Source organism: Scyliorhinus torazame, chromosome 2, assembly GCF_047496885.1.
Source record: "Scyliorhinus torazame isolate Kashiwa2021f chromosome 2, sScyTor2.1, whole genome shotgun sequence".
Classification (NCBI taxonomy): Eukaryota; Metazoa; Chordata; class Chondrichthyes; order Carcharhiniformes; family Scyliorhinidae; genus Scyliorhinus; species Scyliorhinus torazame.
The window spans coordinates 351,141,282-351,168,905 of record NC_092708.1 but is presented as its reverse complement, the minus strand read 5'-3'; the positions used below and the strand labels follow the sequence as shown (position 1 = coordinate 351,168,905).

General features: G+C 51.8%; 1 protein-coding gene across 5 annotated transcripts in view; it reads right to left on the bottom strand.

The window, feature by feature from the left end:
• mis18bp1 (MIS18 binding protein 1) overlaps positions 1-27,624 on the bottom strand; it is a 129,616-nt gene that overhangs the window by 15,409 nt on the left and 86,583 nt on the right. For all 5 annotated transcript variants that reach the window (XM_072491100.1, XM_072491119.1, XM_072491138.1 and 2 more), the window contains one exon: positions 807-943. In XM_072491100.1, coding sequence (XP_072347201.1) covers positions 807-943 — 137 coding nt within the window. The remainder of the gene's footprint in view (positions 1-806; positions 944-27,624) is intronic.

The window sequence follows — 27,624 nt, the reverse complement described above, 5'->3', positions numbered from 1 at the left end:
CATAGAGAATAGTGCGATTTACTGGTTACAACAGAGGATCAAAAACACAATTTTTTAAAGATAAGAATTAAAGATCAACGTATCTACTCAACTCCACTTTCCCACCATTAGCCTTAATATCTTGATTCTTTGAGTGATTTTGATCTATTGTTAACAGTCTTGAATCTACTCAATGATTCTGGGTAGACAATGTAGAAGATTCACAAATCCCGGAGTGAAGAATTTTAAAAATCTCATCTAAATGGTTAACCCTTTATCCTGAGACTATGACCAGGGTTTTCTGCACCCCACCCCCTGTAGCAGGCTTCCCCGCAGCAGATGCAGCGAGCCTTCAGCCGCTGACAGGATTGGAAAGTCTACAGTTCGCCTGCCTTATCGCCAAATAATCCACTTTATGACTTTCTAAATTGAGATTCTCCAGTCAGGGGAAAGAGACTCTACCTTGTAATATATAAAATTCTGAAGAGCGTTTATGGCAATGAGATTACCTTCCATTCTTATGCACTTCAGAGTATATTGAATCTCTCCACGTAAGCCAACCTTCCTATCTCAGGAATCAATCTAGTGAACCTTTGTTGCACCCCCTCTATATCCTTCCTTAGATAAGGGATCCAAACCTATACACAGTACTTCAGGGGTGGTCTCACAAAACGCTCTATAAATTATAGCAAGTCTTCCTCATTCTTATATTCCAACCTGCTTTTAGTAAAGGAAGCATCAGATAATTATTTTGATTCAGTAAGAATTTTGCTGGATTATCTGAATGTTTTATAACACTGTAAAATGATGTTACAATGCCCCCTCACCTTTATTCTTTTATGCTGCAAAACTGTGTCATTAAAAAGGTCTTCATGGTCATCCTTCGCCAAATGTTCCATGAAGGACCTTACTTGTTGCTTTCTTTTCAGTGTTCCAATCCGAGCAACAATTTTCACAGGTTCCTCTATAAAGCATAACAGGTATTAAATAATAGAGCTGTAAAACCAACATTATTGTTTTGTAATTTTGGCTAATCACTGCAATCTGAAAATTTTAGTACGCAAGAGTTTTTTTTTACAACCATAAAGTATCTTGATTAAAGCAGGAAATAATTCTACAAGTATCAATAAATATTTGTAAATTTTATTTTGGAATGTTTGTTTTGAAAGAAATGCTTAAGGGACATAGATTACATAGAACATACAGTGCAGAAGGAGGCCATTCGGCCCATCGAGTCTGCACCGACCCACATTAATCCCTCACTTCCACCCTATCCCCGCAACCCAATAACCCCTCCCAACCCTTATGGACACTACGGGCAATTTTTAGCATGGCCAATCCACCTAACCTGCACGTCTTTGGACTGTGGGAGGAAACCGGAGCACCCGGAGAAAACCCACGCAGACACGGGGAGAACGTGCAGACTCCGCACAGACAGTGACCCAGCGGGGAATCGAACCTGGGACCCTGGCGCTGTGAAGCCACAGTGCTATCCACTTGTGCTACCGTGCTGCCCACATCTCGGTGAAAAATCCTAATGTAGTTATTTGTAGTACATTTTCTCTTCTTCCATGTGATGTGGGCATCATTGATAAAGCCAGCATTTGTTGCTCATCCCCATTTGCCCCAAACTGAATGGCTTATTAGGCTATGACTGAGAGGAGTTAAGAGTCAAACATATTGCTGTGAGTCTAGAATCAAATGTAAGCCTGACCGGAGAAGGATGGCAGATTTCCTCCCGTGAAGCACACTAGTGAACCTGATGGGTTTTTAAACAAATGATGATAGTTTTAATTACTGAGATGATCTTTATGTTCCAGAATTATTAACTGAAATCAAATTCCACCAGATGCAATTGTGGAATTGCTATGCCACCCGAGCAATAGACTCGCTCTCCGGATTACTAGTCCAGGGAAATTAAATCACGAACAACCAAGGAACATGCTGTTTGATTCAATCACTGGGACGTGGACCATATGGCCTGTGAGGCAGCATGGTAGCACAGTGGTTAGCACAGTTGCTTCACAGCGCCAGGGTCCCTTGTTCGATTCCCAGCTTGGGTCACTGTCTGTGCGGAGTCTGCACATTCTCCCTGTGTATGAGTTGGTTTTCGCCGAGTGATCCGGTTTCCTCTCAGTCCAAAGATGTGCAGATTAGGTCGCCATGATAAATTGCCCTTAGTGTCCAAAAAGGTTAGGTGGGGTTACTGGGATAGGGTGGAGTTGGGTGCTCTTTCCAAGGGTCGAATGGCCTCCTTCTGCACTGTAGATTCTATTCAATCTATTCTATGACCTGGTATCGCAGGTACTGAAATGAAATTCATGCACTAGTTGTTCAATTGTGTGGTAGGTAGAAAGTATTTTTAGACTGACAGTCGCATTCTGTTAGTGCGAAAGACCACTCACATAGCCCTGGCAGAGAGTAGCGTGAAACAGCTGATGTGATTCTGCGATTGGGCAGTACCTGCTCTATAATCCTGAGTGGATGAGAGCTATACTAAAACCAAATCTAAGATAATCAGTTGAGCTCGTAATGTGGCTCACTTATGCTTGTTGGAAGCAACAATAATTAATCGACAAAGACCTATTCCCTGCAAGCAAAAACAATATCTTCAAGCAGTACAACATTTTGAATTACCCAGAAGCTTGGAGAGCCTACAGCTCCCCTACTGCTTTCTCCACGGTACCATTTCAGCCAATCAGAATCAGTTTCCCATCCAATCAGCACCCGTTGCTCCTGTAGTATAAACTGATGTGATAGTTTGAAATTTGGCATTCTTGCATTGACCTGCCGAGTGCAAGACAAAAAGCTTCGGCAACATTCCTCTCTTTTAAGCAACATTCAAACATTGGTACATTCTCAATCAACCAGTATTGGTGGCAGAATTTACCTCTAATGTCTGAGCCTGGTACAGTCATTCTCTCTCCGTTCATCAATGATAAAAACAAGGGGTGCAATTTAATGGCCGTGTTGCGCTTAAGTGAGAGCGCGACAAAGCCATTAAATAATAGCTGGCTTGCAATGCAGAACAATGCCAGCAGCGCAGCTTCAATTTCCGTAACGGCCACCCCGAACAGGCGCCGGAATGTGGCGACTCGGGGCTTTTCACAGTAACTTCATTGAAGCCTACTCGTGACAATAAGCGATTATCATTAAATAGCGGGAAAGGCCAAAAACGAGAATCACACCGGGCGCCGATCCATTCATGATCTAACCAGCCCTCTTCCCTTGGCAAAATCCGGATCTCACCTTAGTGTGGCGAGAAACCAATATTCACCACCCGAGGCCAATCTCCATACAATTAACGGGAGTGATCCCCAATGTAACAGCCTCCAGTGATCAAAAGGCTTCCCCAGCAAGTGGTCACGCAGGCGCCAATTAGTATTCCTTCTTAAAAATGTGAAACTGGCAGAGGGGCTGCTGCAGGGACCTGAGGAGGTGAGCAGCCATCTTCACTCACAGGCAAAGAGCCGGAGGGCACTGGGTTTGCTACCCCTGTGCTCAGAAGGGGTGGGGGTGCTACCGGGGGGCCAGCTTCAGTCAGGGTGGGGGTGGCCGCCCATGGTCTCGGCAGGGGAGGGGGCCAATCACCCACGGGTCCACCCAAAACTCCCACTGACCACATAGGCCTCTGGCTGTACGGCTGAAGGCTACTGCTAATTGGGAATTGGCAATCGTAGTTAAATGAGCACTTCATAGTTCCCAATTAGGTCCCCGTGGGTAGACATGCCATGCAGCATGTGGGGGTTATTTTCTAGCATCCCAGTCAGACCGTGATGCTTGGACACCGCAGGAGGCAATACCATGGATGCACTGGCCAACATCCAAACACCCAAGGGCTAGGACCCTAGACCGGGGACATTACCGCGGCCGGATGCACCAGGGAGAGTACCTATGCCCGGTCCAGGTAACATTATGTGCTGCTGTTTGGGGTGCAAGATTTGGTAGGCAGGGGCCCATGCAGTGGCCAGGGGTGCGTGGGAATGACATGCTGGGAAGTGGGGGGAGACAGGGACGGGACCTGGGGTGGATGATGCGCTGGTTGTCAAGTCTCACACCCTCTCTCAATTCTTTACAAATATTCCACAGTATGGACGATATTTTGGACCCTGCGGACCTTGCCCTAGTGGTACTGCTGTCAGGCCAGGTGCCGGAGAAGGTGGCAGCAGCGCCGACAGAGACTCAGGGTGGTGGCTCATTTGCAGGGGCCCGTCTCACATCCTGAGGACCCGGCCGCCCATCAGGCCAGGGAGGGACCCAGAGGGGGGAAGCCGACAGGTGTACAGGCGTCGCTGGTCCGAACAGGTGACGGACAGCGCGTGCCGCAGGCGGCTCCACCTCTAAAAGGAAACGGTACGGCACCTGTGCCAAGTTTGCAAGGACTTGACACTATGTGAAGGAGGAGGATACCCGCTCTCAGTGGCCGTCAAGGTCACCGCAGCCCTGCACTTCTACGCCTCAGGATCATTCCAGGGCTCGAGCAGGGACTTGTGCGGCATTTCACAAGCTACAGCCCATTAGTGCATCCGTAAGGTAAGGGATGCACTGTTTGTCCGAGCAGCGAAATATATAAACTTTGACATGGACCAAGCCCAACAAGATGCCCGGGCAGCAGGTTTCTCCAACGGGATGCCCCAGGTCCAGGGCCTAAAGATGGCATGCCCGTCATCTTGCGCTCACCTGGCCACCTGAGAGTGACTCACAACAACAGGAAGGATTCCACTCCTTGAATATCCAGCTCGTGTGCAACCACCAGATGAAGTTCATGCACATGTGTGAACGCTTCTCAGGACTGTACATGACAGCTATATCTTGGGGCAGTCAGACATCTCCAGCCTCTTCAAGGACTACCCCAAGATGGCCGATTGTACCTGATTAATGACGGCAGTATGGAGGCTGGTTACCGAAACGGAGACCCGATACAATGTGGACCACTGTGATTTGAGGGGTGCAGCGGACTCCTCAAAATCCGGTTCCGATACCTCGACTGCTCTGGTAGTGTTCTCCAGTGCACCTCCCAGAGGGTTGCCCGCTTTGTGGTGGCCTGCTGCGCCCTCCACGACCCGGCACAGCAGAGTGTGATGTGCTGGAGATGCAGGAATATGTGGTCACCTTCAAGGAGGCGTGGACCAGGAGGACGAGCCTGGGACGACCTACAGGATCAGCAGGAGAATAGGCGGCAGCGGCAAGGGTCCGGCAAGCCCGGAGGGCCAGGGATGCCCTCATCCTCGCCCACTTCACAAAGGACGTAGCCTCGTCCGTCATCCCCCCACTGCCCACATCCCCTTCACACCCCCCTCCTCACATCCTCAACATCCTTCTGCACTGTAAATTCTATGTCTATGTCTATATCCCCCCTCTTCACCGTCCTCGCCTCTCCCTCCCCCTGCCATTTCCCACCCTCCCCATGGTCTGTGTAACATCATTCCAGGGTGATGGAACTGTCGAGGGTAGGTGCTGATGCTCCTCAAAATCTGCCATAGTCGGGCAGCACGGTGGCGCAGTGGTAGCACTGCAGTCTCACGGCGCCGAGGTCCCAGGTTCGATCCCAGCTCTGGGTCACTGTCCGTGTGGAGTTTGCACATTCTCCCCGTGTTTGCGTGGGTTTCGCCCCCACAACCCAAAGATGTGCAAGGTAGGTGGATTGAACACGCTAAATTGCCCCTTAATTGGAAAAAATGAATTGGGTACTCTAAAAAAGAAGAAACAAAAATCTGCCATAGTCTGACCCCTGCCCGTGAGTTGAGTGCAAGCTCACACCCATCACCTGCACGTTGTATGCCGGCGGGGGTGCAGCAGAGCCCAGGACACCCATATCCAGGGAGATCCGGCTTGGGATTGGTGCTGGCCCTGCATAACAGAAGAAAGTGCCAGAGGAGTCATAGTGGTTGAGGTGCAGATATTTCAATGGGTTACCTAGTGTTTACGACTGCCCCACTCTTCCGATGGTGCCACCTCACTCTCCCCATCCCTCCCAGAACCTATCCCCATGCACAGTGAACACCCTTACCCCCTACCTGCCCCCTTCTTCCCCAGTGCCTTCTCAGTGATTCCTCAAAGTGCTTAGCCTTCCACGCTCTACCGACGACTCTCGGCAACTCCCCAGGATGCTCATCAGAGGTAGAGGCATGCTGCTGTTTAACAAGTCCTGTGGCCTTCGATGCCCTTGGCAGGCATTCTCCGAGGCCACAGGGCTGTGGCACACTTGCCGGTGGCATATGCCTCGCCATGCCACCCTGTTCCTGGTGCTTATTGAGAGACGCAGCTTTGTCAGAGGGGTGGAACTCGGGGGAGCTAGTCGCCATTCTGTACGATTGGTCCGGGTTAGCATCCAGTGCCCCCTCATCCTGGTTGGTGCCCATAGAGCCCTGGGTTTATCTCGGGATGGAGGGGTAGCTGGTTCGAGTCCCGGCTGCCCCTGCGTCATCTGGCTCTACCAGCCCTGGCGGCTCCCTAATGTCTGCACCATGGAATCGACGCCCTAGACGATGCTCCTCAGTGACTGGTCCATGCTTGGCAATGCCCACCTGTGACTGGGACAAGCTCTGCAGCACCTTGGCTATTCCCATCTGAGCCTGGACATGCTCCACAGTGCCTCATCAAGGTCCACCTGGTACTGGGTCACGGCCCCAGCGAATCGTACATTCTACCGAGGCCCTCAACCACGGCCGTGACTGCATGCATTGGACATCCCCACTCATGCTGCTGACATCGTGTACCAGGCTCTCCACTGCGGTCGTCACCCTAGCAGTGTTGGTCTCGGTGCCACGCATTGCCGGCGCCATCTCCTGCACCTGGAGTCTCTGGGACTCCTCCAATCGGCTATAGACCTGCTGGAACGGCGATGAGATCCACCTCTAAATCTTACGCCGCACCCTAGCGTCTGCATCAGCTGCGGGTAAACCTGGTCAGCATCTGACTGGGACTCAGCTGGGTCCTGGGATCCAGCAGACCTCTGACTGCTGTCTCGCCTTGACGTTCCTGCCTTCACCTGATGTGCATCGGCAACTGTGTGGTGATCACCAGAATGTGCCCCAGAAGCCTGACCACTACCGTTGCCCACCGAGGTGTCTGTCTCTGCATTGATGGAGGGTGGGGATGACATGCCATGACTATATGGTGGCATCCTCGGAGTTCTCCTCCGAGGTGTTCCCATGGGAGACGGAGGCACCCCGGATGGGCCCATGGCGTCGGCTGGAGGTCCTGCGGGAGAATGGACATGTGGACAGTGGTCAGTCTGTATGGCTTTAATAACTCACGTGTGACAGGTCATCTGGGTGGCGGCTGGCGGATCCTTACCTCTGCAATCTGCGCTGACCTCCACGTTGGTGACCGAACTTTACTCGGCCACCCTCGTAACCACAGGGCCCGTTCCTCATAAGAGGTGAGAACTGTGATGTTCGGCACCCCGTCGCTCGTCTGGGCCATGTCCCGTTGGTTGTGTGCCAGTTTCTCCTGCGGCGACACAGAGGGGCATTGGTATCCGCCCTCGGGCTTACTTCCCCCGGGGGGTGTCCCACTTCGAACTCACCCGGGTAGCCCGGTGGAAGATTTTGACCTTCTTGCAGCTCTTCCTGGCCACGCTCCCTGAACTGTTGGTCGCTGGCATTTCTTCCCAGGCGGTGGTGGCTGCCCTGTGGCTGACCCGCCTGGGAACACGGCCTCCACCGTGTCCAACAGTCCTCCGTGCTTGCCGTCACCAAAGCAGGGGGCTGATCTCTGTGACGGCATGACTGCAAGCGGAGTAGGGTGGGCTGTGTGGGAGCAGTTTAAGTGCTGCGGTCACTTGTTAGTAGGGTGCTGGCAAATCAACGGGCGAACCATGATTTGCAACGTTAATCCCGTGGGGCCTCGTTAAGTGGGCCAATTAACGTTTTATAGCGGTAACGACCTCGCTGGACCAAGCGTCGGAGAGATCACGCATTTCCCACTTGCGACCACAATTAGAAACTTTTCCATTAAATTGCGCCCAACATTTAGAAACAGTGTAAAATAAACTGGAATCGCTTATTTAACAGTAACTTAGATTCATATACTGTGTCTAAGGTAGGAAAAAAATCCCATTGTAATTCATTGAGGCAAGGAAACAAGGGAAAGGACCAAAGTAGAAAGTATGGTTGAGTAATAGAATGCTATAAATGGAGCAATAGAGATGGCCGGAAATATTTAGGGAAGGATTTGGAGAGTAGGACCTATGTGGCTGAAAGTATTGTGAGGAGGCAAGCCTGGTGGTGTTAATGGGTGGGGTGGGGGGGATAAGAGAAGCAAGATTCGAAGAGGTAACATTGAGAGAGGTGGGACCACAGAATGGACTAAATATGAAGATAATAATCTTAAATATGGGGCCAGATAGGACAGCAATAGAATAATTAAATGGACAGTAATGGAATAATTAAATCTGGATGTGAAAACGTTTCTGCAGCAAATGGTTTGAGTTATGAGCAGGGGCTAGACTTGTGACAGAGGTGGAAGTAGGTGAGCTATGAATGGAGACGATTGGAGCCCAATAGCTCAGCTTAATGATAAATAGGATGCAGAGGTTCAAATAGTCTTTTTCAGCCTGAGACTGAAGTGGGGGATAGAATTGGTGGCTGAGGACAAAACCTTTGGTTTTGCCAATATCTAAATTCAGGAAATGTTAGTTCATCCAGAACATTGATGTCAGGCAAGCAAACAGGACAGAAACATTATAAGGGTTGCTAAATATGGCCTTGTTTGCACTGGGTGCTGAATTTGGGTGCATTTGCGTGCTATAGTGAGAGTTTGGTGACTGAGGGAGTGCTGAAATTGGGTGCCTTTGAGTGCTATAGTGAGAGTTTGGTGACTGAGGGAGTGCTGAATTTGGGTGCCTTTGAGTGCTATCGTGAGAGTTTGGTGACGCCTTTCATTTCGTTTCCTACACTTCCTCAAAGAGTGTGAAGGGAGCCGGGGGTTTACAGAGAGTGCAGCTGACTGGGAGTACAGTCGGAGGGCAGAGTTCCAGTTGGTTCACAGGCTGGTACATTCTATAAGATCAGAGGGGATAGAGGCTAGGACAGTTGCATGCTCCTCCTGTAGGTTGTGGGTGGTGAGGGATACCACTGGTGTCCCCGCTGACTATACCTGCGGGAAGTGCACCCAACTTGAGCTCCTCAGAGACCGCGTTAGGGAACTGGAGCAACTTTGGATCATCCGGGAGGCAGAGGGGGTGATAGAGAAGAGTTACAGGGAGGTAGCCACACCAAAGGTACAGGACAAGAGTAGCTGGGTTACAGTAAGGGAAAGGAAAACAAAGGGGCATACAGTGCAGGGATCCCTCGTGGCTGTCCCCCTTCAAAACAAGTATACCGTTCTGAATACTGTTGAGGAGGATGACCTACTGGGGGAAGGCCGGAGCGGCCAGGTCTCTGGCACCAAGCCTGGCTCTGTGGCTCAGAAGGGAAGGGGGAGAATAGAAAAGCAATAGTGATAGGAGACTCAATGGTTAGGGGAATGGATAGGAGATTCTGTGGTCGCGAACGAGACTCCCGGAAGATATCTTGCCTCCCAGGTACCAGGGCTAAGGATGTCTCGGATTGAGTCTACAGGATTCTTAAGGGGGAGGGGGAGCAACCAGAAGTCACAGTGCACATCGGCACCAACGACATAGCTAAGAAAAGGGATGAGGATCTAAAAAGTGATTTTAGAGAGTTAGGTTGGAAGCTAAAGAGCAGGACAAGCAGAGTAGGTGTAATGACCTCCAATTGGCATTATTGGTTGGCCAATTGGAGTATGAGCTCCCTCAATGATAGCTCATTGAGGGGGCCCATATAAGCACCTGTGTAGGCTTCGTGAGGCAGTCTTAAGTTGACTGGAATGCTAGCAGTACTGTTTGGAGCTGATGTTGTATATAAGTTATTGCAAATAAATACTGGTGTGGTGACGGAACCCCTGCCTCCTGTGGATTATTACAGTGGCGACGAGGTAAACAAAGAACCTTGTGGAGACCAGCTGCCGCACTTGGAGGGTAAGCCTTGCTCTTTCAAAAATGCCTCTTTTTGGGAAGTTGGATGCATTCGACCCGACTATTGAGGACTGGTCCCAGTATGTGGAGAGAATGTGTTATTTTTTCCAGGCCAATGAGATAACGGAGGACGGAAGGAAACGGGTTATACTGCTGTCGGCGTGCGGACCCTCAGCCTTCGCCATTATACGTAGTCTAACTTATCTGGATACGCCGGACACGATACCTTTCCAAGAATTAACTAAATTGGTGGAAGAGCACTATGACCCAAAACCACCCCTCATTTTGCGTAGGTACAGATTCTACACAACGAAGCGGGAAGACAGAGTCAGTCACAAATTTCTTGACCCGCCTGAGAAGACTGGCGGAAAAATGTGAGTTCGGCCCGACGCTAAATGAAATGCTTCGGGACCGGTTAGTGTGTGGCATAAATGACCTCCAAATACAGAAGCGCCTGTTGGCGGAAACGCAGCTAGACTGCAGGCGGGCGTTACAGCTCGCACTGTCCCTAGAAAAGGCAGCAAGTGGGGCGCAGGAACTACAGGGCACGCCAATGGAGGTAGATACCTGGGAGAAGGACTACCACAATGGGTCCAGCTACCAGATAGCCGCCCTCAGAAAAAGCCTGAGGAACAGAGGGCCAAAGGAAAACCCCAGAACTGCCCCCAAGTCTGCTAGGACTAACTGGAGACAGAGGGAACTACCGGCTGAGGCTCCCCCAACAGAGAAGGACCGTTTCTGGCACCAGACAGAGTGGGGTAACAGCGACAGAAACCCTAGAAGGAGGTGGCAAAAGAGGAATAGCAGGTGGGGACGCAGGGAAGTACATAACCTAGATGCACATAACCTAGATGCCCCATCCTCCTCCGAAGGGGAACAGTTATATCATATTGCGACGAAGAAAGCAGAATCTATTAAGATCACCCCACGGGTGAGTGGTCGGCCGACAATAATGGAAATAGACACTGGTGCGGCCGTATCAGTAATGGGAGTGGCAGCATTTTAAAAAAATCAAAGATGGACTCCAGCCACTAACCTTAACAAAAACATCGACAAAACTTAAAACCTACACGGGGGAACCCGTGGAAGTTCTAGGCACGACTCGTGTGCCCGTGGAATATGACAAACAATGCTCAGATTACCATTGACGATAGTAGAGGGCTCCGGACTGAACTTAATAGGACGGAACTGGCTGAAAGACCTAAACTTAGATTGGATGAAAATTTTCCAGAGTGGAAGCGGGCAGTTGAGTGGAGTACTCCAAAAATACCCGGAGGTCTTCCAAGAAGGTTTGGGGGAAATTATAGGCGCCAAAGCAACTTTGCACGTGGACCCAGAAGCCCTTCCGAAATTTTGTAAGGTCAGGCCGGTACCTTTTGCATTAAGGAAGAAAGTAGATGTCGAAATAGAAAGGTTACGGTGCGATGGCATTATCAGACCAGTACAGTTCTCGGAATGGGCAGCGCCGGTGGTACCAATTTTGAAGCCAGGCGGCTCGATACGTCTCTGTGGAGATTTCAAACAGACGGTAAACAAATACGCATTGCTGGACAAATACCAGATCCTGAAAATAGACGACCTATATGCCAAATTGGCAGGTGGGCTTTTGTTCACGAAACTGGACATGAGCCACACCTACCTGCAGTTAAAACTGGACAAGGACTCCCAGACGTTCACTACGATCAACACCCTGAAGGGACTTTTTCGTTATACTAGGCTACCCTTCATCAGCCTGCGCTATATTCCAGCGTACGATGGAAAATATTCTGCAGGGACTACTGCAGGTGGCGATTTATTTGGACGATGTCTTGATCACGGGTAGGACAAACAGGGAACACTTAAGGAACCTGGAGGAAGTGCTCAGGCGTTTCGTAAAGGCAGGCGTACGGCTGAAAAGAGAAAAATTTGTTTTTCTGGCCCCACAAGTGACGTACCTGGGATATAAAGTAGACGAGTCGGGCTTACACCCATTGGAAGACTGAGTAAGGGCAATAAAAGAAGCCCCAGCTCCCACCACGGTCCAGGAGCTACGATCATTTCTAGGATTGGTAACATATTATGGCAAATTTATTGAAAATAGGGCGTCCATCCTAGAACCCCTCCACCAGCTACTAAAAAAGGGACAAGAATGGAAATGGTCCGCCCGCCAAATCCGAGCATTTAGGGACATTAAGGGACAGCTGTCATCCGAAAATGTCCTAGAGCATTATGACCCAAGGAAGGAGTTGGTGGTCACGTGTGACGCATCACCTTACGGGGTAGGAGCCGCCTTAGCCCATAGAGGAAGGAATGGGGAAGAACGGCCAATAGCCTATGCTTCGAGGACCTTGGCGATGGCTGAGAGAAAGTACGCCCAAATCGAGCAGAAAGGACCAAATAACCGTAGAAGATGGTATCCTATTATGGGGAGCCCGGGTAATAGTCCCAGCTCAGGGCCATCGGGCAATCTTAACCGAGTTACATCACGGACACCCAGGGGTGTCTAAAATGAAGATGCTACGTTTTGTGGCCAGGATTGGACACAGACATCGCAGCCTTGGTACGTCGGTGCCAGGAGTGCCAACAGGAAAGAGTGCCACCAGCTGTGCCATTGCACCCGTGGGAATGGCCAGGCAGACCGTGGACCCGCCTGCATATTGACCACGCCGGCCCTTTCATGGGCTCAATGTTTTTGGTGATAGTGAACGCCCACTCCAAATGGTTGGACGTCCACCGGGTAAACGTGGCAAGCACAGCATCGACAATTGAAAAGCTCAGGGCCTCGTTTGCAACACATGGACTTCCGGAGGTATTGGTGTCGGACAACAGAACGGCATTCACAAGTGGGGAATTTGGAAAATTCCTAAAGGGAAACGGAGTCCGCCACATCAAAACAGCCCCTTACCATCCAGCGTCCAACGGCCTGGCAGAGAGAGCGGTCCAGACACTAAAAGCGGGACTCGAGAAGCAGCCGGCAGCATAAATGGACACAAAGCTCTCCCGCTGGCTGTTTGATTACAGGACCACACCGCATTCCACAACAGGCATACTGCCAGCCGAACTCTTAATGGGAAGGCGGCTGCGAACGAGGCTGAGTCTCCTTTTCCCAAATTTAACGGGGAAAGTGGAGAAACATCAGGAGGTCCAACGCAGGGGGCATGATAATAGTCGGCAGCAGAGACATTTCCAGGTGGGGGCACCGGTTTGGGTCAAGAATTATGAGAATGTATCAACGTGGGTCAAAGGCACGGTAGAGTCCCAAACAGGGCCCATATCATATAAAGTTTCGATAGGAGGCAAGGTGCTGAAGAAACACCTAGACCAAATAAGGGCAGCGGAACCACACCTGGAGGCAGTCGAAGCAGGACCGCCTCAAGCTGGGATAGCTCAGACAGGAAAGATACCCACACCCCAGCCCCGAGCAATTTCTCCAGACCCCGTCATCCAGTCGTCAGTCGGAGATGGACACGTTCGACGAGGCAGCCGCGACACCTCTCCCCGAGGAAGAGGAAGTACAACTTCCAAGGAGGTCGTCAAGGAAAAGACGGGCACCTATAAGGTACACCCCACCCATGTCGTTGTCCGACCTTCATCTAACGCTCCGCGAGATAGTCTAGGAACGGTTGCCACCGCCTGTAGAGCCCCTGCGCAGACTCCCTCAAGGCAAACTTTATCCTCTCCAACTTGATAAACCCTGCCATATCATTTATCCAGGCTTCCACGCTGGGGGGGGCTTCGCCTCTTTCCACACTAACAAGATCCTTCGCCGGGCTGCTAGGGACGCAAAGGCCAGAATGCCGGCCTCTTTCGCCTCCTGCACCCCCGGCTCGTCCGCTACTCCAAATAGTGCTAGCCCCCAGCTTGGCTTGACCCGGACTTTCACCACCTTAGATACTGTTCTCGCAACTCCCCTCCAGAACCCCTCCAGTGCCAGGCATGACCAAAACATATGGACATGGTTCGCCGGGCTTCCTGAGCCTCCCACATCTGTCCTCCACCCCAAAGAACCTACTCAGCCTCGCCCCCGTCATGTGCACTCTGTGAACTACCTTAAATTGTATCAGGCTGAGCCTGGCACATGAGGAAGAGGAATTAACCCTACTTAGGGCATCAGCCCCTCCTCAATCTCCTCCCCCAGCTCCTCTTCCCATTTACCCTTCAGCTCCTCTACCAAAGCCTCCCCCTCTTCTTTCATCTCCTGGTATATTGCCGACACCTTGCCCTCTCCGACCCATATGCCCGAAATCACCCTGTCTTGAATCCCCTGTACCGGGAGCAACAGGAATTCCCTCACCTGCCGCCTCACAAACGCCCTTACTTGCATGTACCTGAAAGCGTTTCCCGGGGGTAGCCCAAACTTCTCTTCCAGCGCCCCTAAGCTCGCAAACGTCCCATCAATGAACAGGTCCCCCATTCTTTCAATCCCTGCCCTATGCCAGCTCTGAAACCCCCCGTCCATCCATCCCGGGACAAACCGATGGTTGTCTCTGATCGGGGACCACACCGAGGCTCCCATCGCACCCCTGTGCCGTCTCCACTGCCCCCAGATCTTTAGCGTTGCCGCCACCACCGGGCTCGTGGTGTACCTTGTCGGCGAGAGCGGCAGCGGTGCCATCACCAGCGCCCTCAGGCTCGTTCCTTTGCAGGACGCCATCTCCAACCTCTTCCACGCCGCCCCCTCTCCCTCCATCACCCACTTATGGATCATCGCCACATTGGCTGCCCAGTAGTAGCCATCCAGATTCGGCAACGCCAGCCCTCCTCTATCTCAACTACGCTCCAGAAACCCCCTCCTTACCCTCGGGGTCTTATTCGCCCACACAAAACCCATAATGCTCCTGCCTACCCTCTTAAAAAAGGCCTTGGTGATCACAATTGGAAGGCATTGAAATACAAAAAGAAACCTCGGAAGGACCACCATTTTAATCGATTGTACCCTGCCCGCTAGCGAGAGTGGCAACATGTCCCACCGTTTAAAGTCCTCCTCCATCTGCTCCCTGTTTGTGCAGGGACCCCCAGCTCCTAACTACCTGGATCCCCGAGTATCGAAAGCTCCTATCCGCCCTCCTCAGCGGTAGGTCATCTATCCCTCTTCCCTGATCCCCCGGATGCACCACAAAGAGCTCGCTCTTCCCTACATTGAGCTTATAGCCCGAGAAGTCCCCAAACTCCCTTTGGATCTGCATGACCTCCACCATCCCCTCCACTGGGTCCACCACATACAGCAACAGGTCGTCTGCATACAGCGACACTCGATGCTCCTCTCCCCCTCGGACCACCCCCCTCCATTTCCCAGACTCCCTTAATGCCATGGCCAAAGGTTCAATTGCTACTGCAAACAACAAGGGGGACAAGGGGCACCCCTGCCTCGTCCCTCGATACAGCCGAAAATAGTCCGACCTCCGCCGATTCGTAACCACACTCGCCACCGGTGCTCTATATAGGAGTTTAACCCAACTGATAAACCCCTCTCCAAACCCAAACCTCCGCAACACTTCCCAGAGATATTCCCACTCTACTCGGTCAAAGGCCTTCTCCGCGTCCATAGCTGCCACTATCTCCGCCTCTCCCTCCACTGATGGCATCATTATCACATTTAGGAGCCTTCGCACATTGGTATTTAGCTGCCTACCCTTTACGAATCCCGTCTGGTCCTCGTGAATCACCCCCGGGACACAATCCTCAATCCTCGTAGCCAACATTTTTGCCAGCAACTTAGCGTCTACGTTGAGGAGCGAGATCGTTCTATACGACCCACATTGCAGTGGGTCCTTATCCCGCTTCAGGATCAAAGAGATCGTCGCCTCCGACATTGTTGGGGGCAGGGCCCCCCCCTCCCTTGCTTCATTGAAGGTCCTTACCAGCAACGGGGCTAACAGGTCTACATACTTCCTATAGAACTTCACCGGGAACCCATCCGGCCCCGGGGCCTTCCCTGCCTGCATGCTCCCCAGTCCTTTAACCAGCTCCTCCACCCCAATTGGCGCCCCCAAACCAGCCACCTCCTGCTCCTCCACCCTCGGGAACCTCAGTTGGTCCAAGAATCGTCGCATCCCCTCCTTTCCCCCTGGGGGCTGGGACCTATACAGCTCCTCGTAAAAGGCCTTGAATGCCTCATTCACTTTCACCGCACTCCGCACCGTAGTTCCCCTGCCATCCTTGACTCCACCTATTTCCCTCGCTGCCATCCTCTTACAGAGCTCATGTGCCAGCATCCGACTCGTCTTCTCCCCATATTCATACATCGCCCCCTGTGCCTACCTCCACTGTGCCTCTGCCTTCCCCGTGGTCAACAGGTCGAACTCCGTCTGGAGACTTTGTCTCTCCCCGAGTAGTCCCTCATCAGGGGCCTCTGCATATCTCCTGTCCACCCTTAAAATCTCCCCCACTAACCTCTCCCTTTCCCTGCCCTCTCTCTTCTCCCCATGAGCCCTGATGGAGATGAACTCTCCCCTGACCACCACCTTCAGCGCCTCCCATACGACTCCCACCTGCACCTCCCCGTTGTCGTTGGCCTCCAGATACCTTTCGATGCACCCTCCCACACACTTTCTCGTCTGCCAGCAGTCCCACATCCAACCTTCACAACGGGCGTTGGTCCCTCTCCTCCCCCAGCTCTAGCTCCACCCAATGTGGGGCGTGATCTGAAATGGCTATGGCTGAATACTCCGTTCCCTCCACTTTCGGGATCAATGCCCTGCCCAGAAATCTATCCGGGAGTAGGCCTTATGTACATGGGAGAAAAAAGAAAATTCTCTGGCCAAAGGCCTGGCAAATCTCCACGGATCTACTCCCCCCATCTGATCCATAAATCCTCTGAGCATCTTGGCCGCAGCCGGCCTCTTCCTCGTCCTAGATCTGGAATGATCTAATGCTGGGTCCAACACCGTGTTGAAATCCCCACCCATTATCAAGCTCCCTACCTCCAAGTCTGGAATACACCCCAACATCCGTTTCATGAATCCAGCATCGTCCCAGTTCGGGGCGTATACATTTACCAATACTACCCCCGTCCCCTGCAACCTACCACTCACCATCACGTATCGGCCTCCATTGTCCGCTACTATGTTCTTGGCCTCAAACGACACCCGCTTCCCCACCAGTATTGCCACCCCTCTATTCTTCGTATCCAGCCCCGAATGGAACACCTGTCTTACCCATCCCTTCCTTAACCTGACCTGATCTGCCACCTTCAGATGTGTCTCCTGAAGCATGACCACGTCTGCCTTCAGTTCCTTTAAGTGCGCGAACACTCGGGCCCTCTTAACCGGCCCATTTAGGCCTCTCACATTCCACGTGATCAGCCGGATTGGGGGGCTACCCCCCCCCCCCCCCCTCCCTCCGCCGACTAGCCATCTCCTATCTTAGGCCAGTCCCGTGCCCGCGTATCCCGCACCCTGCAGTCCCCCAGACGGGGAACCCCTGCTCCGACCACCTCTTCCATTTTCAGTTCCCCCTCGGCCAGTGCAGCAGCAACCCTGTTATTCCCCCCCTCTCCTCCCCGCTAGATCTGCATCTAGCTCTTTTGCTCCCCCATACTACTTCCGTGAGTCAGCTGACTTCTGCTGACCCTGGCTTCCCCCGCCTTCCCGTTGATCTCCCCCGTGTGGGAGTCTCTCCTCCTCCTTACGTTCCTCCATCCCCCCTCTCCCTAGCGCGGGAAAAGGCCCGCGTTTTCCTGAGCCAGCCCCGTCCCCTGTGGCGCAGCTCCTGTTGCGGCCTTATCCCAGTTCCCCCATCCCCGAGTCTCACCCCCCTCCAGCCACCGACGCCCACATTCCCCCTATCTCATCAAAAGAAAAAAAAGAACTCTTCCCCCAACCCCATCCATCATCCCACCCGCGAAACATTCTTTACCCATATTTACAACCCTGTATACAGTCAACATCTCCCCCACAACCACAGCCCCTCAGTTCGAGTCCAATTTTTCCGCTTGGATAAAGGTCCAAGCCTCTTCTGGCGTTTTGAAATAGTGGTGTCGGTCCTGATCAGTGACCCACAGTCGCGCAGGCTGCAGCATTCCGAATCTCCCTCTTTTTTTAATGCAGCACCGCCTTGGCCCGCTTGAAGCCAGCTCTCCTATTTGCCACCTCCGCACTCCAGTCCTGGTAGACTCAGATCACCGCATTCTCCCATCTACTGCTCCGCACCTTCTTGGCCCATCTCAGGACACTCTCTTTGTCCACGAAGCGATGCAACCTCGCCACTATCGCCCTTGGCGGCTCGCCAGTCTTGGGTCTCCTCGCCAGGACCCGGTGAGCCCCTTCTAGCTCCAGGGGGCTGAGAGATCGCCACACCCATCAGCGAATGGAGCATCGTGCTCACATACGCCCCGGCATCAGCCCCCTCCACTCCTTTGGGGAGACCCAGAATCCGGAGATTCTTCCTCCTTGACCTGTTCTCCAGGACCTCAAGTCTCTCGGCCCACCTCTTGTGCACCGCCTCGTGCGCCTCCATCTTTAACGCCAGGCCCAGGATCTCGTCCTCGTTCTCATTAGTTTTATCCCTCACCTCAGGGAGCTCCACCGCCTGGGCCTTCTGGGTCTCCTTCAGCCCCTCAATCGCCAACAGCATTGGCGCCAGCACCTCCTTTTTAAGCTCCTCCACGCAGCACCTGAGGAACTCCTGCTGGTCCGGCCCCCATGCTGCTCGATCTCCGTCCTCCGCCATCTTGGTTTTTCCCCCTCGTTTTTGCTGCTGCTCCAAAGCCTCTTTCTCCGTCGCTCCACCGCCAAACGACGCAAGGGGGGACCTTACTTCACCTTCCCACCCGGGATTCAATCAAGAAATTTCCGTTGGGGCTCCTCCGGAGAGCCCAAAAGTCCGTTATAGCAGGAGCTGCCGAAATGTGCGGCTTAGCTCCGCATCGCCGCAACCGGAAGTCTGTATTAGCTCCCTCAATGATAGCTCATTGAGGGGGCCCATATAAGCACCTGTGTAGGCTTTGTGAGGCAGTCTTAAGTTGATTGGAATGCTAGCAGCACTGTTTGGAGCTGCTCTTGTATATAAGTTATTGCAAATAAATACTGGTGTGGTGACGGAACCCCTGCTTCCTGTGGATTATTACAGTAATGATCTCAGGATTGCTACTGGTGCCACGTGCAAGTGAGGCAAGGAACGGAGAGCATGGATCAGTACTTGGAACTACGATGTTGTGGCCATTACGGAGACATGGATTTCACAGGGGCAGGAATGGTTGTTCGATGTTCCGTGGTTTAGATGTTTTCAGAAGAATAGGGAGGGAGGTAAAAGTGGAGGGGGAGTGGCACTGTTAATTAGGGAGTGCATCACAGCTGCGGAAATGGAGGTAGTTGAGGAGGGTTTGTCTACTGAGTCAGTAAGGGTGGAAGTCAGACGCAAGAAAGGAGCAGTCACTTTATTGGGAGTTTTCTATAGACCCCCCAATAGCAGCAGAGAGATAGAGGAACAGATTGGGCGGCAGATCTTGGAAAAGTGCAGAAGTAACAGAGTTGTTGTCATGGGTGATTTCAACTTCCCTAATATTGACTGGAACCTCCTTACTGAAAATGGTTTGCAAGGAGCAGATTTTGTCAGGTGTGTACAGGAAGGATTCCTGACTCAATAAGTAGATAGGTCGACTAGGGGAGAGGCCATATTGGACTTGGTGCTCGGCAACGAACCAGGCCAGGTGTCAGATGTCTCGGTGGGAGAGCATTTCGGTGACAGTGACCACAACTCCTTGACCTTCACCATAGTCATGGGGAGCGATAGGAACAGGCAGTATGGGAAGGTATTTAATTGGGGGAGGGGAAATTATACTGCCATTAGATAGGAGCTGAGGAGCATAAAGTGGGAACAATTGTTCTTCGGGAAATGCACAACAATAATGTGGGGGTTGTTTAAGGAGAACTTGCGGTGAGTGCTGGATAATTTTGTCCCACTGAGAAGAGGAAGGAATGGTAAGGTGAAGGAGCCTTGGGTGACATGAGAAGTGGAGCTTATGTCAAGAGGAAGAAGGAAGCTTCCTAAGGTTGAGAAAGCAAGGATCTGACTCGGCTCTACAGGGTTACAAGGTAGCCAGGAAGGAACTCAAAAATGGACTGAGGAGAGCTAGAAGGGGGCATGAAAAATTCCTGGCGGGAAGGATTAGGGAAAACCCCAAGGCGTTCTGATAAGAGGATGATCAGAGTGAGAGTAGGGCCAATCAGGGAAAGTGGAGGGAACTCGTGCCTAGAGTCTGAGGAGATGGGGGAGGCCCTAAATGAATATTTTGCATCAGTATTCACTCGAGAGAGGGACCTTGTTGCTCATGAGAACAGCGTGAACCAGGTTTATAGACTCGAACAGGTTGATATTAAGAAGGAGGATGTGCTGGAGATTTTGGAAAGTATCAGGATAGTTAAGTCCCCTGGACCTGACGGGATATACCTAAGGTTACTACGGGAAGCGAGGGAGGAGATTGCTGCGCTGTTGGCGATGATCTTTGCGTCCTCACTCTCCAGTGGAGTAGTACCGGATGATTGGAGGGAGGCGAATGTTGTTCCCCTGTTCAAGAAAGGGAATAGGGAAATCCCTGGGGATAACAGACCCATCAGTCTTATGTCTGTGGTGAGCAAAATATTGGAAAGGATTCTGAGAGATAGGATTTATGATTATTTATAAAAACATAGTTTGATTAAAGATAGTCAGCATGGCTTTGTGAGGGACAGGTCATGCCTCACAAGCCTCATTGAATGTTTTGAGGATGTGACGAGACACATTGATGAAGGTCACACAGTGGATGTGGTGAATATGGATTTCAGTAAGGCATTTGATAAGGTTCACCATGTTAGGCAGGGCAAGGGATACAGGGAAATTTGGCTGTCTGGATACAGAATTGGCTGGCCGAAAGAAGACAGCGAGTGGTAATGGATGGAAAGTATTCCGCCTGGAGGTCGGTGATCAGTGGTGTCCCGCAAGGATCTGTTCTGGGACCTCTGCTCTTTGTGGTTTTTATAAATGACTTGGATGAGGAAGTGGAAGGGTGGGTTAGTAAGTTTGCCGATGACATGAAGGTTGGGGAGTTGTAGATACTGTTGAGGGTTGTTGCAGGTTGCAACAGGACATTGACAGGATGCAGAGCTGGGCTGAGAAGTGGCAAATGGAGTTCAACCTTGATAAATGTGAAGTGATTGATTTTGGAAGGTTGAATTTGAATGCTGAATACAGGGTTAGTGTGTTGGAAGTGTGGAGGAACAGAGGGATCTTGGGGTCCACGTACATAGATCCCTCATAAAATTGCCACCCAGGTTGATAGGGTTGTTAAGAAGGTGTATGGTAGGTGGTCAGCAGCAGCAACCCCGGGGGGGGGGGGGGGGGGGGGGGGGGGGACACGGGACACACTCAGGCTTTTCTCACTGGAACGAAGAAGGCCAAGAGGTGACTTGATAGAGGTGTACAAGGTGATGAGAGGCATGGATAGAGTGGATAGCCAGAGACTTTTCCCCAGGGTGGAAATGGCTGTCACGAGGGAACATAATTTTAAGGTGATTGGAGGAAGGTATAGGGGAAATGTCAGATGTAGGTTCTTTACACAGAGTGGTGGGTGTGTGGAATGCACTGCCAGCAGAGGTTGTGGAGTCAGTCATTAGGGACATTTAACCGACTCTTAGAGAGGCACATGGATGACTTCCGGGTGCGGCGATGACCAGCTGAGTCGCACGTTTCGGCAGCTCCCGGTGAAACGGACTTTTGGGCTCTTGATAGGAGCCCCAACGGCAATTTTAACGGCTAAAAACACCGTGCGGTAAACCAGAAGGGAATTCCCCCTGGACACGGATGGAAAAAGGAGAGGAAAGTGGCCGGATTGCAGCGGATCCTTTGGAACAGCGGCAAGGAAGGCAAGCAAAAACCAAGATGGCGTCAAAGGTGGCAGTTTCACATGGGGCCCTGAACAACAAGAGTTCTTGAAATGCTGCGTGGAAGAGATAAAAAAGGAAATGAAGAAAGAGCTGTTGGCCCCGATACTACAGGCGATTGAAGGGCTAAAGGAGGAACAAAAGACCCAGGAGCGGGAGCTTCGGGTCGTGAAGGCGAAGGCAGCCGAGAATGAGGATGATATACAGGGCCTGGTGGTGAAGACGGAGATACAGGAGGCACATCAGAAACGATGTGTGGAGAGGTTGGAGGCACTGGAAAACAACGCAAGGAGGAACAACCTGAGGATTCTTGGTCTTCCTGAAGGTGTGGAGGGTGCGGACGTCGGGGCATATGTGAGCACGATGCTGCACTCGTTAATGGGAGCGGAGGCCCCGGCGGGTCCGTTGGAGGTGGAGGGAGCATACCGAGTTATGGCGCGAGGACCGAGAGCAGGAGAAACTCCCAGAGCCATAGTGGTGAGATTCCTCCGTTTTAAGGATAGAGAAATGGTCCTTAGATGGGCGAAGAAAACTCGGAGCAGTAAATGGGAGAACGCGGTGATCCGCGTTTATCAAGACTGGAGTGCGGAGGTGGCGAGAAGGAGGGCGAGCTTTAATCGGGCCAAGGCGGTGCTTCATAAAAGGAAGATAAAATCTGGAATGCTGCAACCGGCAAGACTGTGGGTCACATATCAAGGGAGGCACCACTACTTTGAGACGGCGGATGAAGCGTGGACTTTTATTGTAGAAGAAAAACTGGAATGAGTGGATTATTAAAAAGAACGTTTGGACAAAGTGGTGGGGCGAATGGGGGGGGGCGAAGAGGGGTTTTATGTTCTAATCCTGCGGTGTGGTAACTTTTCTCTCTCCCACAGGGGGTGATGGGGGGAGGTGGGGAGGGAGAGGAGATGGGGCGTTGGCCATGGGGGGCGGGGCCAAGGGAGAAGCGCGGGCTTGGCTCCCGCGCTATGATAATTATGGCGGGAATAGAGAAGCAGGAAGGAGGGGGCGTCGCACGGTGCGAGCCGTGGTCACGGGGGAAGCCGAGGTCAGCCAGAGTTTGCTGACTTCTGGGAGCAACATGGGGGGAGTAATTACGCTAGCGGGGGGTCTAGCGGGGGGGGGTGGGAGGGGGGAATTACTGGGTTGCTGCTGCTGGGGAAAGGGGGGAGCGGGTACGGGAGAGGATGGGCGGGGGGGCACCGCCTGGGGGAGATACAGCTGCGTGGGAACTGGGTGAGAAGCTGGAAAAAGATGATGGCTAATCTGCATGGGGGGGGGGTGGGAAGCCCCCCAACTCGGCTGATCACGTGGAACGTGAGAGGGCTCAACGGGCCGATAAAGAGGGCACGGGTACTCGCACACCTTAAGAAACTTAAAGCAGATGTGGTTATGTTACAGGAAACGCACCTGAAATTGATAGACCAGGTTAGGCTGCGCAAAGGATGGGTGGGGCAGGTGTTCCATTCGGGGCTAGATGCGAAAAACAGGGGGGTGGCTATATATCAGTGGGGAAGCGGGTAATGTTCGAGGCAAAGACTATAGTGGCGGATAACGGGGGCAGATACGTGATGGTGAGTGGCAAACTACAGGGAGAGACGGTGGTTTTGGTAAACGTGTATGCCCCGAACTGGGATGATGCCAATTTTATGAGGCGGATGCTAGGACGCATTCCGGACCTGGAGACTGGAAAGCTGATAATGGGGGGAGACTTTAACACGGTGTTGGAACCAGGGCTGGATAGGTCGAAGTCCAGGACTGGAAGGAGGCCGGCAGCAGCCAAGGTGCTTAAAGATTTTATGGAGCAGATGGGAGGGGTGGACCCGTGGAGATTCAGTAGACCTAGGAGTAAGGAGTTCTCGTTTTTCTCCTATGTCCATAAAGTCTATTCGCGCATAGACTTTTTTGTGCTGGGTAGGGCATTGATCCCGAAGGTGAGGGGAACGGAGTATACGGCTATAGCCATTTCGGATCACGCCCCACACTGGGTGGACTTGGAGATAGGGGAGGAAACAGGAGGGCGCCCACCCTGGAGAATGGACATGGGACTAATGGCGGATGAGGGGGTGTGTTTAAGGGTGAGGGGATGTATTGAAAAGTACTTGGAACTCAATGACAATGGGGAGGTCCAGGTGGGAGTGGTCTGGGAGGCGTTGAAGGCGGTGGTTAGGGGGGAGCTGATATCAATAAGGGCACATAAAGGGAAGCAGGAGAGTAAGGAACGGGAGCGGTTGCTGCAAGAACTTTTGAGGGCGGACAGACAATATGCGGAAGCACCGGAGGAGGGATTGTACAGGGAAAGGCAAAGGCTGCATGTGGAATTTGACTTGCTGACTACAGGCACTGCAGAGGCACAATGGAGGAAGGCACAGGGTGTACAGTATGAATATGGGGAGAAGGCGAGCAGGTTGCTGGCACACCAATTGAGGAAAAGGGGAGCAGCGAGGGAAATAGGGGGAGTGAGGGACGAGGAAGGAGAGATGGAGCGGGGAGCGGAGAGAGTGAATGAAGTGTTCAAGACATTTTATAAAAAATTATATGAAGCTCAACCCCCGGATGGGAGGGAGAGAATGATGGACTTTTTGGATCGGCTGGAAATTCCCAAGGTGAAAGAGCAGGAAAGGGTGGGACTGGGAGCACAGATCGAGGTAGAAGAAGTGGTGAAAGGAATTAGGAGCATGCAGACGGGAAAGGCCCCGGGACCAGACGGATTCCCAGTCGAATTTTATAGAAAATATTTGGACTTGCTCGCCCCGGTACTGACGAGGACCTTTAATGAGGCAAAGGAAAGGGGACAACTGCCCCCGACTATGTCTGAAGCAACGATATAGCTTCTCTTAAAGAAGGAAAAGGACCCGCTACAATGCGGGTCCTACAGACCAATTTCCCTCCTAAATGTGGATGCCAAGGTCCTGGCCAAGGTAATGGCAATGAGAATAGAGGAATGTGTCCCGGGGGTGGTTCACGAGGACCAAACTGGGTTTGTGAAGGGGAGACAGCTGAACACTAATATACGGAGGCTGTTAGGGGTAATGATGATGGCCCCACCAGAGGGTGAAACAGAGATAGTAGTGGCGATGGATGCCGAGAAAGCATTTGATAGAGTGGAATGGGATTATTTGTGGGAGGTGTTGAGGAGATTTGGTTTTGGAGAGGGGTATGTTAGATGGGTGCAGCTATTGTATAGGGCCCCAGTGGCGAGTGTGGTCACGAATGGACGGGGATCGGCATATTTTCGGCTCCATAGAGGGACAAGGCAGGGATGCCCTCTGTCCCCATCACTGTTTGCACTGGCGATTGAGCCCCTGGCGATAGCGCTGAGGGGTTCCAAGAAGTGGAGGGGAGTACTTAGGGGAGGAGAAGAACACCGGGTATCTTTGTATGCGGACGATTTGCTACTATATGTGGCGGATCCGGCGGAGGGGATGCCAGAAATAATGTGGATACTTGGGGAGTTTGGGGATTTTTCAGGGTATAAATTGAACATGGGGAAGAGTGAGCTGTTTGTGGTGCATCCTGGGGAGCAGAGTAGAGAAATAGAGGACCTACCGTTGAGGAAGGTAACAAGAGACTTTCGTTACCTGGGGATCCAGATAGCTAAGAATTGGGGCACACTGCACAGGTTAAATTTAACGCGGTTGGTGGAACAGATGGAGGAAGATTTCAAGAGATGGGATATGGTAGCCCTGTCAATGGCAGGGAGGGTGCAGGCGGTTAAGATGGTGGTCCTCCCGAGATTCCTCTTTGTGTTTCAGTGCCTCCCGGTGGTGATCACGAAGGCTTTTTTAAAAAGGATTGAAAAGAGCATCATGGGTTTTGTTTGGGCCGGGAAGACCCCGAGAGTGAGGAAGGGATTCTTACAGCGTAGCAGGGATAGGGGGGGGCTGGCACTACCGAGCCTAAGTGAGTACTATTGGGCCGCTAATATTTCAATGGTGAGTAAGTGGATGGGAGAGGAGGAGGGAGCGGCGTGGAAGAGATTAGAGAGGGCGTCCTGTAGGGGGACTAGCCTGCAGGCTATGGTGACAGCCCCATTGCCGTTCGCACCGAGGAACTACACCACAAGCCCGGTGGTGGTAGCTACACTGAAGATTTGGGGACAGTGGAGACGGCATAGGGGAAAGACTGGAGCTTTGGGGGGGTCCCCGATAAGAAACAACCATAGGTTTGCCCCGGGGGGAATGGATGGGGGATATGGAATGTGGCAAAGAGCAGGTATAACGCAACTGAAAGATCTATTTGTGGATGGGAAGTTCGCGAGTCTGGGAGCGCTGACCGAGAAATATGGGTTGCCCCAAGGGAATGCATTCAGGTATATGCAACTGAGGGCTTTTGCGAGGCAACAGGTGAGGGATTTTCCGCAGCTCCCGACACAAGAGGTGCAGGACAGAGTGATCTCAAAGACATGGGTGGGGGATGGTAAGGTGTCAGATATATATAGGGAAATGAGGGACGAAGGGGAGACTATGGTAGATGAACTAAAAGGGAAATGGGAAGAAGAGCTGGGGGAGGAGATCGAGGAGGGGCTGTGGGCGGATGCCCTAAGTAGGGTAAACTCGTCGTCCTCGTGTGCCAGGCTAAGCCTGATTCAGTTTAAGGTATTACACCGGGCGCATATGACTGGAGCGCGGCTCAGTAAATTTTTTGGGGTGGAGGATAGGTGTGCGAGGTGCTCGAGAAGCCCAACGAATCATACCCATATGTTTTGGTCATGCCCGGCACTACGGGGGTTTTGGATGGGGGTGACAAAGGTGCTTTCAAAAGTAGTGGGGGTCCGGGTCGAACCAAGCTGGGAGTTGGCTATATTTGGGGTAGCACAAGAGCCGGGAGTGCAGGAGGCGAGAGAGGCCGATGTTTTGGCCTTTGCGTCCCTAGTAGCCCGGCGCAGGATATTGCTAATGTGGAAGGAAGCCAAGCCCCCGGGGGTGGAGACCTGGATAAATGACATGGCGGGGTTTATAAAGCTAGAGCGGATTAAGTTCGTCCTAAGGGGGTCGGCTCAAGGGTTCACCAGGCGGTGGCAACCGTTCGTCGAATACCTTGCGGATAGATAGATGGAAGGGGAAAAAGAAGGCAGCAGCAGCAGCCCAGGATTTGGGGCGGGGGGGGTGTAACTTGTGACAAGGCAGTTGCCAATTAGGGCTAGTCTTCATTTTTGTTATTTAATATTTATTCATTTTTTGTTTTTTGCTTATATAAAATAGGTCATTGTTATTTGTGCTGTTATAATATTGTGTAAAGGATGCACAATGTACTGTGTTGGTTGACCAAAAATTTTCAATAAAATATTTATTTAAAAAAAAAGAGGCACATGGACAGCAGTAAATTGAAGGGATGTAGGTTAAGTTGATCTTAGATTAGGATAAATGGTTGGCACAACATCGTGGGCTGAAGGGCCTGTACTGTGCTGTACTGTTCTATGTTCTATATTTGAGGAGAGGTAAAGTTGGATCTCACTAGTGCACACTATGAGGCTTCGCTATCTGGCCCATACCATTACCCTCCAGAGTTCCATCCTTGGCTTTTGTTTTTACTATTTGCATGCTGCCCTTTAACATCATCATCTGCAGTCAAGATTCAACTTGAGCTGTGTGACAATGCCTATGCTCTATCTTTCCATCACCGTTTGCAATCCCTCCAATGCTTCAGTTTTATCAGGCTGATTGGAACCAGACTGGGGTTCTGGTTCCTTCAGGGCCTTTTATCTCTGGAACCTCCTCTGACCCTACAATGACCGCCCCCCCCCCCCAAACACATAATAACCCTCCACCTCCAAGATCCTCAATAAAGCCCATCTCCTTGATTCAGCTTTTGGTTGCCTCAGCT